Source organism: Guillardia theta (genome assembly GCF_000315625.1).
Source record: "Guillardia theta CCMP2712 unplaced genomic scaffold GUITHscaffold_57, whole genome shotgun sequence".
In the NCBI taxonomy this organism is placed as follows: domain Eukaryota; class Cryptophyceae; order Pyrenomonadales; family Geminigeraceae; genus Guillardia; species Guillardia theta.
Genome location: NW_005434617.1, coordinates 459,028 through 475,032, shown reverse-complemented (window position 1 = coordinate 475,032; position 16,005 = coordinate 459,028). Strand labels below are relative to the sequence as shown.

General features: G+C 53.8%; 5 protein-coding genes across 5 annotated transcripts in view; 3 read left to right on the top strand and 2 right to left on the bottom strand.

Annotated features, from left to right (window-relative positions):
- Positions 1 to 1,403: 1,403 nt before the first annotated feature.
- Positions 1,404 to 1,716, top strand: GUITHDRAFT_112235 (hypothetical protein; the record flags this gene model as incomplete). The annotated part of the gene is made up of 2 exons (XM_005828740.1): positions 1,404 to 1,463; positions 1,510 to 1,716. 2 exons carry the CDS (start codon positions 1,404 to 1,406, stop codon positions 1,714 to 1,716), a joined length of 267 nt encoding a protein of 88 aa, XP_005828797.1.
- Positions 1,717 to 7,870: 6,154 nt separating this feature from the next.
- Positions 7,871 to 9,467, top strand: GUITHDRAFT_141794 (hypothetical protein; the record flags this gene model as incomplete). Its single annotated transcript, XM_005828739.1, has 9 exons — positions 7,871 to 8,038; positions 8,268 to 8,327; positions 8,372 to 8,461; positions 8,511 to 8,574; positions 8,599 to 8,705; positions 8,765 to 8,863; positions 8,917 to 8,989; positions 9,026 to 9,091; positions 9,145 to 9,467. 9 exons carry the CDS (start codon positions 7,871 to 7,873, stop codon positions 9,465 to 9,467), a joined length of 1,050 nt encoding a protein of 349 aa, XP_005828796.1.
- A 200-nt stretch (positions 9,468 to 9,667) lies between these two features.
- Positions 9,668 to 10,941, bottom strand: GUITHDRAFT_112232 (hypothetical protein; the record flags this gene model as incomplete). Its single annotated transcript, XM_005828738.1, has 6 exons — positions 9,668 to 9,702; positions 9,750 to 9,787; positions 9,891 to 9,946; positions 9,996 to 10,102; positions 10,157 to 10,222; positions 10,365 to 10,941. The coding sequence occupies 6 exons, from the start codon at positions 10,939 to 10,941 to the stop codon at positions 9,668 to 9,670; spliced, it is 879 nt and encodes a 292-aa protein (XP_005828795.1).
- Positions 10,942 to 13,177: 2,236 nt separating this feature from the next.
- Positions 13,178 to 13,966, top strand: GUITHDRAFT_112231 (hypothetical protein; the record flags this gene model as incomplete). The annotated part of the gene is made up of 1 exon (XM_005828737.1): positions 13,178 to 13,966. The coding sequence occupies one exon, from the start codon at positions 13,178 to 13,180 to the stop codon at positions 13,964 to 13,966; it is 789 nt and encodes a 262-aa protein (XP_005828794.1).
- Positions 13,967 to 15,247: 1,281 nt separating this feature from the next.
- The window catches only part of GUITHDRAFT_112230 (hypothetical protein), a gene marked incomplete at both ends in the record, with an annotated part of 1,386 nt that continues 628 nt past the window's right edge, over positions 15,248 to 16,005 (bottom strand). Inside the window, one exon of the mRNA XM_005828736.1 lies at positions 15,248 to 15,361. Within this exon, the coding sequence (XP_005828793.1) occupies positions 15,248 to 15,361 (114 nt within the window). The remainder of the gene's footprint in view (positions 15,362 to 16,005) is intronic.

Genomic DNA, 16,005 nt, shown 5'->3' with positions numbered 1-16,005 from the left:
TCTCCCCCCCTCCTTCATTATACGTGCCCTCTTGCCCCCCCTCTCCTGCCTATAGCAGGCACACCCACCCCAGTTTTTTGTAATGTGAACATATGTCCATGCTAAGAAAGTTCCTCTCTCCTATCTTCCTCCAGTTGCCATGCTCATTCCATTTGCGTGGGGGGGGGGGGGAAGGAGATGTCAAAGGTGTGGAAGGGGAGGAGGAGGACATGGCGGTGGTTGTGGTCGTGGTGTACTGACTCTCAGCAGTTTCGAGGCTGCAGAAGTGGATGAAACAAGAAGATCAAGGTTGAGAAGAACAGAGAGGAGCAGAGGGATGGGGAAAATCTTGACTTTCTGTGAGCAGGGGAGAGCCAAGACATGCGCGAGATCTTGTTACGATGCTTGAAGGATCTCGCAGAGGTCTACAGACAGCAGCAGCAGCAGCAGCAGCAGCAGCAGCAGCAGCAGGGGCAGGGGCAGCAACAACAGCAACAACAACAACAACAGCAACAAGAGCAGCAGCAGCAGCAGCAGCAGCAGGAGATATCAACTCTCAAGTCGAGTCTGGTCCGAGCACAGAAAGATTTCTTCTACTGCATGTGGAGGCGAATGGACGAGGAGAACGTGAGGAGTCGCTGCCCTCCTCCCCTCCCCTGACCTGATCGCAGGAGATACTCCACGTGCTCCGATCGCTCTCGTGCTTATGCAGCGGCAGCAGCCTCGAGCTCCGAGTCGATCGCCTCCTTCGTCGCACTTGCTCCCTCCTCCTTGCACGCCAGAACGCTTCCCTCCCAGTCTCCCGCTCTGCGGAGGGAGCAGGAGCAGGAGCAGGAGCAGGAGCAGGAGCAGGAGCAGGAGCAGGAGCAGGAAGAGGTTGGATCCAGAACTGTGTGTCGGAGGCAGCAGCTCGGGTTGAGCTGGTGATGTCTTTGTTCTTGTGCTCGGCTCGTTCACTGGTTGCTCAGGCGAACTTGAGACTGCAGCAGTTGCGTGGGATGGCGAACGAACGAGATATAAGGAGCGAAGAGGTGGAATGCAGTGACAGGAGCAGGAGAGAAGGAGGAGGAGGAGATGTCGACGTCTCCTTCTTTGATGACTTCAGTTCGACTTTTCTGCTTCACTTTGACCCCCTGCGGGCGGAGCTCTTGGCCTCCCTCGCCTGTCTTGATGCTGCTCACCGCGCACTCGCTCCTGCCCGGCAAGGCGACGAGCCACCGGGGAAGAGGAGGAGGAGGAGGTGCGAGGAGGAGCAACTACAGACTGAGGACGTGATGGAGGAAGTTGAGGAGGGAGAGACAGCAGCTAGCACGGAGGAAGAGATCATTTTCTGTGCGAGCTCAAGTCGGGAAGAGGAAGGCAGTGAGGAGGAGGAGAGCTTGAGCCTTGGGGAACAGACGTGCGGGCCCTTGACCCCGCAAGTGATGACGGAGCTCTTCCTCAACATCAGGACGAGGAGGTCTACGGGAAGAACGAGCGCATCGGTGAGTCTGTGCATGTTCAAGCAGAATTTCTCTTATGACGATACAGAGAAAACAGAAAGATACAGCAAGACAACAAGATACAGCAACACTTGCAGCAAGACAAGAACACGATGCTCGACAAGAGCCAAGAGAGAAACAGCAAGTCGATGATATTGAACAGGAACAACTTCGATCCCAGCTGGTGTATCAGCAGGAGCTCGAGAGAGTTTTGAGCCTCAGGGCAACCAGGCACGAAGAGAATTTCGATGCGTGAACATGAATTCAGACAGATGAATTTGAATTTCCAACCAATGAAACTGAATCAAAAGGTAATTCAAGGTTTCACTTGGATTTCAATCGTTCTTCTCTAATGTCAGATCTCTTTCCAACTCCTTCGGTGAACGAGGCTGCGGCCAACTTCCTCCGTTCTGCAACTTTAAATGTCAATTCACTTATCTCCTCCCTCCCTCCCTCCCTCCCTCCCTCCCTCCCTCCCTCCCTCCCTCCCTCCCTCCCTCCCTCCCTCCCTCCATCCATCCATCCATCCATCCCTTCATCCATCCATCCATCCATCCATCCATCCATCCATCCATCCCTGCTTGCCATCCACTCCCCGCCTTGTCTCGCCCTTCCTGCCCCTTCCTCTCCCCTGCTCCCTCCCTCCTCGCCCTTCTTTTCTCTTGCTCTCCCTCCTTTCCTCCTCTACCTGCATGTCCCAGTGCTCTGGGGTGACAACTGCATGCTCGGGTCCCCATGCTCCGCGCTTAAGAACGACCTTGACCACCTCATCGTTGGTTCGCTTTACAGCTGAAGGCGAGTCAGCAGGGGGAGAGCAGGCAGCATGGGCTCACTTAGCACGATCTTGGACCCGCGCTGTCCCGACACGATGTTCTTAATCTCATCCGACGACTTGCCACACGTGGAAAAGCCGTCGATCTTCGCGAACCAGTCATTCCCCTCAAACTCCCCCAATCTTCTTCCCTCCTCCTTCTCCCTCCCCCTCCTTCCCCTTCCCCCTCCCCCTCCTTCCCTTCTCCCTCCCCTCCTTCCCCTTCTCCCTCCCCCTCCTTCTCACCTCTAAGATCTTGTCTCCGATCGCTATGGCACCGGAGAGAGCGGCAGACATTCCGGGCACCAGGTCGATCACCCTCACCTCCTCCTCATGAACGTTCAGCTTGGAGCTCGTGATGACTTTTGTCTCGAGCCCCATCCCAACTCCGCAAGGATTCCTGGTACAATGTCATCCCTTCTCCTTCTCCTCCTCCTCATCTCGTCCTCCTCATCCTCCTCGTCCTGCTCTTACGGCAAGGAGTAGAAGTGTTCCTTCTCCTCTCCTCATCTCGTCCTCCTCCTCCTCCTCGTCCTGCTCTTACGGCAAGGAGTAGAAGTGTTCGATCTCAGTCTTGAATCGGTTTCGCTCTTCAGACAGGAGAAAGATCTTCTCCTCAAGCTTACTCTCCATGAGAGCATACTTCGTCACAATCTGCAACCTGGCGTTCTGAACACAAAGTCAAGACCTCTGCTGTCAACATCCTCCCACGTCCTTACCCTGAAGAGAATCAGCTCCTCCTTCAGCTCGTCGACCTGACTTTGCAGCAGCTCGTTCTCTGGACGGAGGAGAGACACAGTCTCATCAAGGTCTTTCACTGTCTTCTGGCTGGCAAGCAGAGCAGCCTTGAGACGCTTGACTTCGTCCTGCATGTCTGTTCCATCTTGTACTTGGTCTTTCAGGTCTGCGTTGATTTTCATCTGTTCTTGCAACTGTTTTGAGAGATTCTGGGAAAGTTGTCAGCCACGACGAAGCACAAAGGATTTGCAACACCTTCAATTGTTTGCTCAACTCATCCATCTCCTCCTGCAGCTTCTTCATCCGTGTGCTGTGCTCTGCCTCCTGACTCTCGAGCTTGCTTCGCAGGTCCTGTGATGTGCATTACTCCCTCCCTCCTCTCCGGCCCATGCCCTCCCTTCCCGGTCAGACTCGATCTCTTACCTGCTTGTCTTGGGTCAGCCGCTCCCCCTTGTTCTTCAGCTCCTCGCTAAGAGCCCTCTGCTCTCCGAGCGCGTGCTTTGTGCTCTCCAGCTCGTCCTTGGCGGCCTTGAGCTGCTGCTCAAGCTTCTGCTGGACCTGCTTGGCCCGATCCTCGACAGCTTGTATCTTCTGGTTGCTGTCTGAGCCCAGCTTCTCGAGCTTACCCTCCAGCGCCTGCCAAGTCTCGTCACAGGCCGGAGAGGAGCGAGCATGGGTCCAAGACCTTCTGCTCTGCCTGCAGCCGATCGGCCTCGGCGCGAACGGAGTGGAGGGAGGAGACGAGCTCACTCTTCTCCTTGTGTGCAATACGGAGCTCCTGGGCTTGCTTGGAGAGGCTGGCGTTGAGATCCGAGACCTGGCGCATGTACGCTTCAAGCTCCTCCTGCAGCTTCTTCATCCGTGTGCTGTGCTCTGCCTCCTGACTCTCGAGCTTGCTTCGCAGGTCCTGTGATGTGCATTACTCCCTCCCTCCTCTCCGGCCCATGCCCTCCCTTCCCGGTCAGACTCGATCTCTTACCTGCTTGTCTTGGGTCAGCCGCTCCCCCTTGTTCTTCAGCTCCTCGCTAAGAGCCCTCTGCTCTCCGAGCGCGTGCTTTGTGCTCTCCAGCTCGTCCTTGGCGGCCTTGAGCTGCTGCTCAAGCTTCTGCTGGACCTGCTTGGCCCGATCCTCGACAGCTTGTATCTTCTGGTTGCTGTCTGAGCCCAGCTTCTCGAGCTTACCCTCCAGCGCCTGCCAAGTCTCGTCACAGGCCGGAGAGGAGCGAGCATGGGTCCAAGACCTTCTGCTCTGCCTGCAGCCGATCGGCCTCGGCGCGAACGGAGTTGAGGGAGGAGACGAAACCGGGGCTCAATGTAAGAATACGGAGCTCCTGGGCTTGCTTGGAGAGGCTGGCGTTGAGATCCGAGACCTGGCGCATGTACGCTTCAAGCTCCTCCTGCAGCTTCTTCATCCGTGTGCTGTGCTCTGCCTCCTGACTCTCGAGCTTGCTTCGCAGGTCCTGTGATGTGCATTACTCCCTCCCTCCTCTCCGGCCCATGCCCTCCCTTCCCGGTCAGACTCGATCTCTTACCTGCTTGTCTTGGGTCAGCCGCTCCCCCTTGATCTTCAGCTCCTCGCTAAGAGCCCTCTGCTCTCCGAGCGCGTGCTTTGTGCTCTCCAGCTCGTCCTTGGCGGCCTTGAGCTGCTGCTCAAGCTTCTGCTGGACCTGCTTGGCCCGATCCTCGACAGCTTGTATCTTCTGGTTGCTGTCTGAGCCCAGCTTCTCGAGCTTACCCTCCAGCGCCTGCCAAGTCTCGTCACAGGCCGGAGAGGAGCGAGCATGGGTCCAAGACCTTCTGCTCTGCCTGCAGCCGATCGGCCTCGGCGCGAACGGAGTTGAGGGAGGAGACGAGCTCACTCTTCTCCTTGTGTGCAATACGGAGCTCCTGGGCTTGCTTGGAGAGGCTGGCGTTGAGATCCGAGACCTGGCGCATGTACGCTTCAAGCTCCTGTCTCAATTGCTGGATAGTCGACTGGTTCTCAGTCTTGAGAGCTGAGAATGAATCTTTGAGCTCCTGAAGGCGAGGGCGTTAAAGCTTCGAGCAGGGAAAAAGACAAGATACCTTCATGTCTTTTGCGGCTGCTTTTAGCTCTCCTTCCAGAGATGTGCATTTCCCCTTCAAGGTTTGCACATCACTCTTGAGTCGGCCGTTCTCAATTTCTTTAGTTTCGAGCACTTCTGATTTTGTCCGAAGCTCCAAATTATAAGTTTCAAGCTTTTCGTTGAAATTCTTGTGAATTTGAGCGATTTGCACCTCCTTTTCGTTCATTGCGTGAATTTGCATTTTCTCATACGACGCAATGGTTTCAGAGTGTTGCTTCTTTTGCTCAGCGATGAGATCGCTATACTGTCGCTTGTACTCATCGATCGTTGCTTGAAAGTTTTTAGCTGCCTCAGTCATCTGTTGCATATGATCCTTCTTGGACGTTTCTATCTGGTGCATAAAACGGTCTGTGGTCTGCTGCATATCGGCTTCATGTTTCCTCGACAAAGATTCAACGTACTGCTGGTGGTGAGCACTCATTTCTGACACGAAGGCATCATGCCTCTTGGTTTTCTCGCTCATCTCAGAGTAATGCTGCTTTCTTTCATTGGTCAGAAGCTGTTCCAAATCGGATCGAATCTTTATCTTCTCCATATCCAGCGTTTCCACGGTCTTCTGCAGGATTTGGATTTGATCTGTCATGTGCCAGTAGATCGGAGATCCTCGGATGAGGCTGACTACAAACTCTCTGTCGTCTCCTTGTCGTATGAAGGTCAGGCTCACCGAAGATCCGTAAGGACCTAGAATCCTCTCCGCAAGCCCCTCCGTGCTGACTCCGAAAGTGGGCTGTCCTTGAACCCTGGTGATTCTATCTCCTACTTGGATCTGTCCGTCCCGGAAGGCAGACCCATCAGCCGTCACAGCTGCAACCACGGGATGGTCGTTTGTATCGTCTTTGACAAAGACAAGTCCAACCCCAGCCTGCCCGAGGTCGTGATCCTTCACCCTCAGCATGCTGCTCCTGCGCGTTTGCGCTGTTTCCAGGGAGTTTCTCTTCCCCCTGACGTCACCCTGGTATCGGCGACCGGAGTCGTATACTCCCCTGGGAGAGATGCTGTTGTAGCTGGGAGAGAACCCTCCTGTAGGTGTGTCCCCCTGGGGAACCCCCTCCCTGGAGACGTTGATGTACTCCGTGGCAAGGTGAGGAGGCCCTGACGTTTGCATCTGCATCAAAATGTCACATGCCGAAATCAATCTCTGGTTGCCATTTCGAATCAAATCTTGCGTTGTAACATACTTCAGTGCAACTTTTTAAAAATACACGGTTCTTCAATCTATGGGCTAGAACTTTGTTGCAATTTTTTTCTTGAGCAGATTTCATATGAGTCCAATCCACACTTGAATTTCCTCTTCGTTTGTGTGTGTATTCATCTGCCTTCCTGCATGCATGATCCCTAGCTCTCGTCCAACCTTTGTCCTTCAACATAACTTTGTAGAAACAATCATCACAGTTTCCTTCGCAATCAGAAACACTTATTCTCCATCTTGTTTCAAACATTAATACTTTCATCACCTTGACTCCTGCTGACAATTATATCTTATATCTACACAGCCAGAGGCTTTTCTCCTTGATCTTTCTGCCCGCTTTCATCTACTCGCACTATGGCGCCGTTGCTGCTCCAGCCCATGCTTTGTCTCGTCCTTCCATCCCTTCTAGCTTGCCTTGCCGATATGCCTTGCACCCTCTACCTTGTTACCATCGTCCTCGACTACCTTGCCCTTGACTCCTCTTCTTCTCGTCCTCCTCCTCCTCCTCCTCCTCCTCCTCGTTCTACTACCATTTTCACCCTCCTTGCTGCTTCTCCGATTCTCCCGATCCTCTCCCCACCTCCTTTTAGAGAGATCTTCCGATGTGGGTGGTCATATTGGGTAGGTGGGGGTGGTAGATCTGCGCGGGGATTCTGTTTCGTTGACTTGCTGGGGTGGGTGAAAATTTCAAATGAAATATCTTATTCAAAAACTCAAGGCATTATTTGAAATTTCGCACGAAAATAGTTCCATATATTTCAAGTCTAAAATGCAGGATTCTTGTGTGCAGGGTGGTGGTGCATTGTCTGCCCAGAGGCATCTCATGGAGGGGTGGGGGCTGTCGGAGTTTACAAGGCCAAGGGGTGGGACAAAGTTCAGCACTGCAAGTTTCGTACTGCACTGCAGGCAAGGGGTGGGGTACTTTGATTACCGACGTGGGTCGGAGGGAGGGGTGGACTAGCGTAAAGGTAGAGCTGGAGGGTCGGGTCCATAGGGTATCTGTCTCGGAACGGTAGTAACACATGGGGATGAGGGGGTAGTGCAGCCGGGTATGATCGCAAACCCCTCATGTGGACCCCATCTAGGAAATGAACCCCACCCCATGAGAATTACACCCCCACCTCCTGACCTCACAACCCTAAAAATTCCTTCATAACTGTACTTACCACCCTGCTACTGAGACCCTCTGAATGTTCATGACCCCATCCTCTATCCTGAGTACCCCAACTTCATCACAATCACAAGGTACCCCCTGGTACCAGAATCCCATCTTCACCCACCCACACAACACAACACGCCTTGTGTCCTGAAGCGAACACCGGCTTCCATGTCGTCTCGCTCTCCCTCCCCTCCTCCTCCGGCGCTGGCAGCTTCGGTTCCAACTTACTGGGACCAGGCCTCTCCCCGTCCTGATCTCTCCTCTCCTCCTCCGTCTCCTCCCATCCGTCACTCCCCTGTCCACGCCTTGCTCTCTCTTTCCCCGCCAACCGCTCCTGCGAGAGTTGCTTGGCGTCCCTTCCCCGACAGTTATCCTCAGTCGGCCTCGTCTTCGCCTATCACTCTGAACATGGCGAGGACTCTCGTTTCGCCGTCTCAGCTCCTCGCCCTCAACAAGCTCATTGCCCATGCAGCGCGCAGGCATGAGCTGGACCCTGATCGGCCAGTGGATCTGCTCTCGCCACAGCACTCAAAGCTCATCACAGCAGAAGAAGGGGACATGCGTGTGTTGAACGCGGTAAGCTCTACACTGAGATGAAATGCATGTCTCCTCACACATCCAAGTTGATGGATCAGGACGGCGACGGACTCGTTTCTGATTGTGACAATCAGCTGTCAAAATTCTTTTGGGGTCAGCAAATTCCACCTGAAGGAAGGATGAAATGACGTGAGATGATGTAGGAAACAGACCGTGTAATGAAAGACTGGAGGATCTCTTCTCCTGGTATCAACATCAACACAAACAGACACCGATCCATTCCCTGCTCTCTTCAATCATTACGACGACGTCAGAAAGGCTGTTGAAGGTATGATTGTGTGCATTCGGATTCCAGTGACGGTGCTGCTTCAGTTGTGTCGCGTGTTGCAAGTAGAGGTGGAGAAGTCGGACATGTTGGTGCCATCAGAGCTAGACTTGCGCGACTACCAGGAGTTCCTTGAGGTGAGCCCCCTCAGCCGCTCTTCTGATGTTGACCCGCTGGGATATGCAGGAGTGGGAACTTGACAAGCTCTTTGCCATCGCGTTTGCTAACCAAACAGTCAGACGCTGGGTAGGTATGATGTGCCTCGTCGATACAGAACCTTGTCAAAGCATCAACATGCACAAGCCTGAGCAGCAAAAACCTGTAGAGCTCCCTGACAACGAGCTAGGGGAAGTTGAAAACCTTGAGGAATACTGCATTGAGGTACTCTCTTCCTTGTGTACTGCTATGAGGGTAGCATACTCATGTGACTACGCAACAAGGTTCGCAACAAGCATCAGCGAGTGGCAATGGAGTTGAAGAGGTTGAAAGAGCAAAGAGCATTTGCGGCGTGTGGCTCATCCCCCATTGTAACATCACAAGTATTCTTGACACTAACTCCACTCTCGCATTTCGTTCCCTGAGATGTGAACAGGACCTGAAAGAGCATGAAGCTTCTGTACATAGTTTGCTCTTGTGCCTCAAATACAACAATGGTCGAGCACAAAGTAATCATGATGTCAAAACTCACCGTCTGCCAACAGATAGAACCGCTGTGGGAGTGAGGGAAGAGTGCTTTGCCGATGCTGAGCAGTATAACGCAGAGAGAAGTATCAGAGTGCAGCTTGGCTGATCTCCAGTCTCAGTGACTTGCATCGGGCAGAGCAAGAGATCGCAAGGAGGCTGCAGGAGATGCATGAGGAGTCCAACTCCTCCCTGGAGAGGATGTTGCGGAAAGAATCTCCCAGCCCCGACGACCCGCAGGCAGAGCATGAGATCACCAAGTCTGTCATGAAATTTGCTGGGTCGCTGCTGCAATTCTTCTCCCTTGACGACAAGCAGAAGAAAGAAAATCAGCCGAGGACTCAGAAACAGGCCGCTGCTCCCGAAGATCCAGGTCGTGAGAGGCTACGCAAAGATTTCTTTGACAACGAGTTTCGGTCTTCTAAGGTGTTAGATGTTTCGAATCATTACGGCACGATCTGACTCTCCTTTGATGTGCAGACTCAAGTGGAAGGCTAGAGGAACACTTCAACATGAAAGAATGATTCATAAACAACAGCGCAAAATTCCCTTCCCAATGAGAGAGGAATGTGTGAAGCACAAGAAAAAATGGGGAAGAATAAGAAAGTGAAGGTAAGAACAAAGAAGAGAGGAGACGAGGGAGTGGAGGTGAGAGGCTTCAATCAGACCCTGAGGTTCTTCAGAGGAGAGCTTGTGCCTTACAGGGCAAGAGAATGAGTCATGGGATCAGAGAGAGAGAGGTACCTTTAAAGATGGAGGGGAAGGCGTTGGAAGTGCTTAGCCTACAAGTCAAGTCAGCAAGGGGCGAGCAAGCTTGCAAGAGTGTACGAGGAGTATGTCGGAGGGACGATGATCGGTGTTCCCATGTGAACTTCTTTTTCCAACCCCTTGCTGCTTGTAGTGATTGCCGATGATCGTCTCGCCTCCTTGGATTTCATCCCCTGCCATCCCTTGACATCGCAGACTCTCGTCTCAGCTCGCTCGCATTACCATGCTGCCTGTAGCACCGGGTTTTCTGTCTCTGTCCGCACTTCTTCCCGTTTGCTGCATGTCACTCAGTGAAGTCTTAGCAGATAAGACGACTGCACCAAGGGTTCCTGAACAAGCGAGCAGTCAAACCCATATGTCCACCAATATTCATCAACTCACACCTTGGAATGAGTTTGATCGGTTGAAAGTGAAAGTTTCAACCCGTATCTTGATTGTCTTCTTTCGAACTGGAATGTTTCAAACTTCAGCCGAATGACATATCGACAGCGAGAGAATGAATGCTTTACATCTGAGATAGATTTCAAGATCGAAGAATTCTCTATAATCTCTTCTGTCAGATGGTGGGAATCAATCTAGTCCCGGGCAAACCTCGAGCCAGGTGAGCTGGAATGAGAGTATCTCTCGAGCCTTGGGGCCCGTCTCGTCTGCCGATGCCTGCGAGTTGACTGCAGCAAGTCGCTATGGTCACACCGATGCTGCAGACGAGAGTCGCTTGCCTTCTCCCCTTGGAGGGATAGATGGTGGAGGAGAGGTTCTTCTGGTACGAGCTTTTCAGGTTGTCCGGCAGCTTAATCTCTCCCTCCTGCTGTTTCTGTCGCAGCCAATTGAAGCTCGCTTGACCTGCAGCTGCGGCACCCCCCTCCTCCGTCACTTTCATCGAGCTCCTTTGCGAGCCACCCGACGTGTCCCAAACCACCTTCTTTGCAGACGATTTCAAAACCAAAACATCAAAGAAGCTCAATGCGCATTTCTCGCAAAGAATCACCACCCGTCCGCATGGGAATTGAAGCTTGCCCATCGTCTTGGTCTTGCACTTCTCACAAAAATTGGTCGATATGGATCCCTTCACAGGAGAGCTTGATCTCCCTTGAAACATGGACATCTTGGTTAGACTAGACAACGAGACTTGAGCTCTACTGTCCGGATGGTATGCCATAGACTGCATCGATCGCAACCCTAACATGCTGCATGAAGTCTTACATCGGTTGCTGACCAGATAGAATGCTCCACAAATTCATAACTCAGATAAACGTTCCGACCTGACCTTCGTCGAGCACTAAATTCGGATGTACGTTCCTGATGGACTGTCTGCACTTTACATAATGACTGCAGGAGAATGTCAGAAAGAAGATAGCTGTGCTCGTTCCCTTCCTCTTGTCCCTAACCCATTGAAGCACTTCTTTATGGATTCCTTGAAACAACCGGAGCATATTACATCACCTCCTCTATCTCGACACGCATCCTTCATCATCGGATCATCTCATGCTCTGCCATTCGCTTGCAACCCCATCTCGATGTTTCTCCTGCTCCCGCTCTCCCTTCTCCTGCACTTCATACTCCCTTCCTCCTTACAACCATGTCTGCCCCTGCTGTCATCGCTATGGCAGTAACGCTCATCGACCACCCCTGCCCTCTACCACCACCCTGTCGACCCTCCGCCTTCACCCCAGTCGGACCTTGGAGCTATATGCTGAGGGGGTAGTATGGTGGGTGAAAAAAGAGGTGGGGGTACCCACATCTTTTGAAGTGACTTGATTGATTGCCCTCGTACTGATTTAGGCTTAACTTTGAGTAACAGTAAAGGGCCCCCCCGGAGCCGGGGGCCGGTGAAACACTCCGAGGCTCGCCGTCGGCTCGGACTCCAAGTCGGACTCCCCGACTCAGTCCGAGTCCGGGACCCGGCGCGCCGCCCGGCCGTCGGAGCCCGGGCGCTGGCCGCCAGGCTTCAGCGCCTGCCACAGTGCCCCGTGACGGAGTACAAGCAAGTTTGTTCAAGTCAGACTTGTACGCCGTGACGGTCACAATCATATGATGCCACGCGGCCGCCCGTATGAAGTACCGGGCGGCCCGGCCTCGGATGCCGACTCGGAGTCACGCGTCACTCAGCCGCAGTGACTGAGTACACTGAGGAGAGTCAGGAGGCCGCCCGGGCTTGACCCTCGCCGGGGCCTGACACTATCGCACACTGTGGCAGGCCAAACGGCCGCAGAAGACTCGGACTCTTTAAAAGACAGCGAGAACCAAACCCAATCTTGCCGACTGCTGTCTCCCAAACTTATTTGATACCTTCAATTACTACGCGCTGTGGCCGCCGCCGAAGGAATGAGACGCCGCATGATACCGGAATGCACCCGCGATGATGGCAGCGTAGGACACTGAGGGAGGCCCGGCCTTGAGCTGACGAAAGATCCTGGACCGGACTCCGGGATGCGTTTGCAAGTCGGATCACCTGAGACGTGTTAAAATCACTGACTCGCCATTTACGAGGTGGTGGGGTATCGGCAGTTATGATTGTTGGAGCTGGAACTATGAGACTCAGGTGGCAGCAGTGCAGCGAACCGGGGGGGCTCATCTTACAGGGGTAGTCGCATACCATTGGGGGTGGGGGTGTACAGGGGGTCATCCTTTGGTGTCGAGGACCCTCGAAATTCCATTCAAATCACGCGTGAATCCATGATGATGGTGGGTAGGGGTACTCCTTGACCGGGTGGTCTCAGCGGGCGGATCACAATCTGTCGACATCGGTGGTTGGGAAGGACGCACAGGGGTAGGGTCCTTCTACTTCTCTTCGTGAAGAGGGGTGGTGGTGATCGAAATGGGTGGGTAGAAGGAGGTAAGAAGAGGGGTACTGAGAGGGAGGCTAAGGTACAGTTTGAGGTCCTAGGGTCCTACTCAGAATCACTTAGAAGATGCCATAGGGGTCTTAGGAAACCTAGGGGAATACTGAGCATTTTTAAGACCAGATAGCACCTTCCTAGCTCCTTCCTAGGACCTCCTCTCTCTAAGGGAAACGTAACGTGACAGGGGGCGGCGCAATGGCGACAGTGGAGGAACAAGAGCGAAGGACGAGAGAAGAAAAAGGAGGGAAGGAAGGAGATTCTTTCACATGTCTGTGCTGACTTGACATCACTCTATCTTGGTGAGCTCTCCTATCGTGTTCTCAGTCGAGTCTGTTCCATAGAGGCCTTCCGACGATCGTTGCGCGAGTTTGTGGGAGCACGGGAGGATCAGGTGGTGCAGGTTGTTGCAAGTGAACCGCGGGGATGGATAGCACGTCAGTGATGTCTCAGTGCTGCAGGTCCTCTAGCTCACGCATGGATTCCTGCAAGTTTGCGAGCTGTGCTGTTCGCGGCGGAGGGAAAACAAACAAAGTCTCGCAAGGGGCAGGACAAGAAGTCTCCATGGCTTCGCGTTGCATTCAAGGAAAGGACAAGTCAAGATCAACCAAGGAAGCTGCTATGGAAATATTTCTGCAGTACGTCTTCGTGTCCTACAGTGACGAAGACGTTCGGTTCGACCTCCTCTGCCAGGTCAATTCCTTTTTCCACAAGTTTGCACAGCCGCTCCTTGTCCCATGGCTGAAGCGACAGCTGCCGGAGCATGCCGTCGTCGAGCCTTCCAAGGATGCAAATCCCTTTCTGGGGATCCTCTGCAAGGATCCTTCCTGGTGCTGCAGGAACGAGGAGGAGGGGATGTTTCCCTTCCTCATCGCTCCCGATCCCATCGTGAGCTCGTGTGGGACAGGAGCGATCTACCGGCTCGAGCTCAGGAAGGCAGCGAAGAGGGCGAGCACGGGATGCATCGAGGTTCCGATCCCGCGGGTAGCGAGGATGTACTCCTGGTACCGGCAGCTACAGCTGGAGGTGGGGTACTTCTCCCCTTGCAAGCACCTGCGGGGGGTGGTCAACTGCGCGGACAACAACTGCCTCCAGCATGATCGGGTATTCTGGTACATCGACCCCGACGGCAACCCTCGTCCTCCTCCCCTCGAGCCCCTTGAGCTGCCTCCCGCCTGGCTGCAGGGCCGCTACTCGATCCAGGAGGTGGGGACGGGGAGTCGCAAGTATCTCGAGCTCAAGTTCTTCCTGTACGAGATGTCGATGCGAGCACCCAAGGTGGAGGAGCTCAGCGGTACGAAGGATAGGGGGAGAGTGGGAGGGAGTCGTGAGGAGGGAGGAGGAGGAGGGTGAGGGAGGAGGAGGAGGGTGAGGAGGGAGGAGGAGGAGGAGGAGGAGGAGGGAGCAGAAGCGACGGTCCTCCAAAGGTTTGCCATGTAAATTCACAGATATGTTGATGTTGGAGTTTGTCTGCCCCCTGCGTTATGTGCGGGGAGAATTTTTCACTGTCTTGATGCGCAAGTTTGTTGTTGCATCGAATTGTGTTGAGATGAATAAACCATGATGCTCAGAAACTTCTCCCCTCCTGACTCTCCTCTCCTCTGAACTCTCCTCTCCTCTTAACTATCTTCTCTTCCTCTCTCTCTCCTTCTCTTACAGCAGCCCGCAGTCAGCGATGACAACCCGGTCCTGCACAAGGGATGAGGAGAGAGAGAGATGATAAGGGAGAGGCGAGGCGAGGGGAAAGTGGAGGGAGATAGGATGTGAAGTAGTTGATACGAGCAAGAACGAGAGCAGGAGCAGGAGCAGGAGCAGGAGCAGGAGCAGGAGCAGGAGCAGGAGCAGGAGCAACTGACAATACGACGGTGAAAAACATGGGAGACGAAAATGAGAGGAGGAGAGGAGGAGGAAACGAGGCGCGTGCAGGGTTGCTGAATAACCTTTGGCGTGCCATCGGGGCTGCTGCATGCAGCGATGGCTTCAAGAACATGCAGGCAATCATCCTGCTACGATGATGAGGATGGGGAGGATCGGGGGGAAAGGTAGACGGGAGGAGAGAGAGAAGGAGGAGGGAGAAGAGAGAAGGGAGGAGAGAGGAAAGGTAGGAGTTGGGAAGAGGACAGAGGGGAACTGAGGGGGGAGGAGAAAGAGGGGAGGAGTATCAGGACAGAAAGGAAAGGGGAGGACCGAGAGGAGAGTAGGATGACTGGGGCAAGGGGCATGGGAGCAGAAGAAAAGGATGGGGAGAGAGCAAGTGACCCGAACTCTGCCGAAGACGACATACTTCCCGTCACACTGCCGGACATGTCAATGATGAGGGTCAAGCAGAACGACAAGACAGAATAGGGCAAGTGAAAGACAGCAGGGGATTTGGGGATGGGGAGACAGGGAGGGAGAGAGGAAGGGATGGATGGATGGATGGATGGATGGATGGAGGGAGGGAGGGGAGGACCTGAGGAGCCTTATCCAATGTGATGTAGAATTGCGATGAGTTGCTATTCTTTCCGCTGTTTGCCATCGCCACAACACCTTCATCCTCCAATCACTCCTGAACCTCTCTTCCTCCTGCTCCTCTCCTCTCCTCTTCCCTCCCCTCCTCTGCTCTCCTCTCCTCTTCCTCCTCTTCCCCTCCTCTCAAGCTTGTCCACCTGCCCTGTCGTGCTTGAGCTTCATCCCGTCCTTCTCGTCGTTGAACTTCTTGCCGTAGATTGATTCCCCTCCGGAACCTGCCGTCTTCTCACCCTCCTCCTACAAGACAATCTTTCCTCTTTCCTCCTTCCTCCCAGACCAATCCGCTCCTTCCCTGCCCCTCCCTCCTCCCCTCCTTCGAGTTTCCTTGGTTGCGAGCTCGTGCTCACATGCGTTCCACCTCCTTTCTTCTCCTCTTCCTTACTCCCCTTCCTCCCCTCACCATCGAATCGCGTCACGTCTCCTCCTTGGCACACGAATCCTGCAGAACGTCCTTAACCTTCTCCTCCTCCCGAACAAAAACATTGTTCACCCGTCTGAATGCGATGGAAGGGACAACCCTGAAGGTGGGAATGGAGCAGTGAGGGGGAAAAAAGAGGAGAAAGGAAGGAAGAAAGGACGGAAGGGACGGAGGGAGGGGAGAAGGAGAGAGAGAAGGTAAGGAACCAAGGGAAGGAGAGAAAAGGAGAAAGACGTGAATACAACATGCAAATGAGTGCCAGAAGAACGGGAAGAGGAAGAGGAAGAGGAAGAGGAAGAGGAAGAGGAAGAGGAAGAGGAAGAGGAAGAGGAAGAGGAAGAGGAAGACGAAGAGGACAGGGATCGTGAGGAGGAGAAACGAGGGAGAGAGAGTATGAGAGGAGGAGGGAGACTTGCAGAAGTAAGAGGAGTTGGAGGAAGTTAGCGATGGCGGGGGGGGGGGG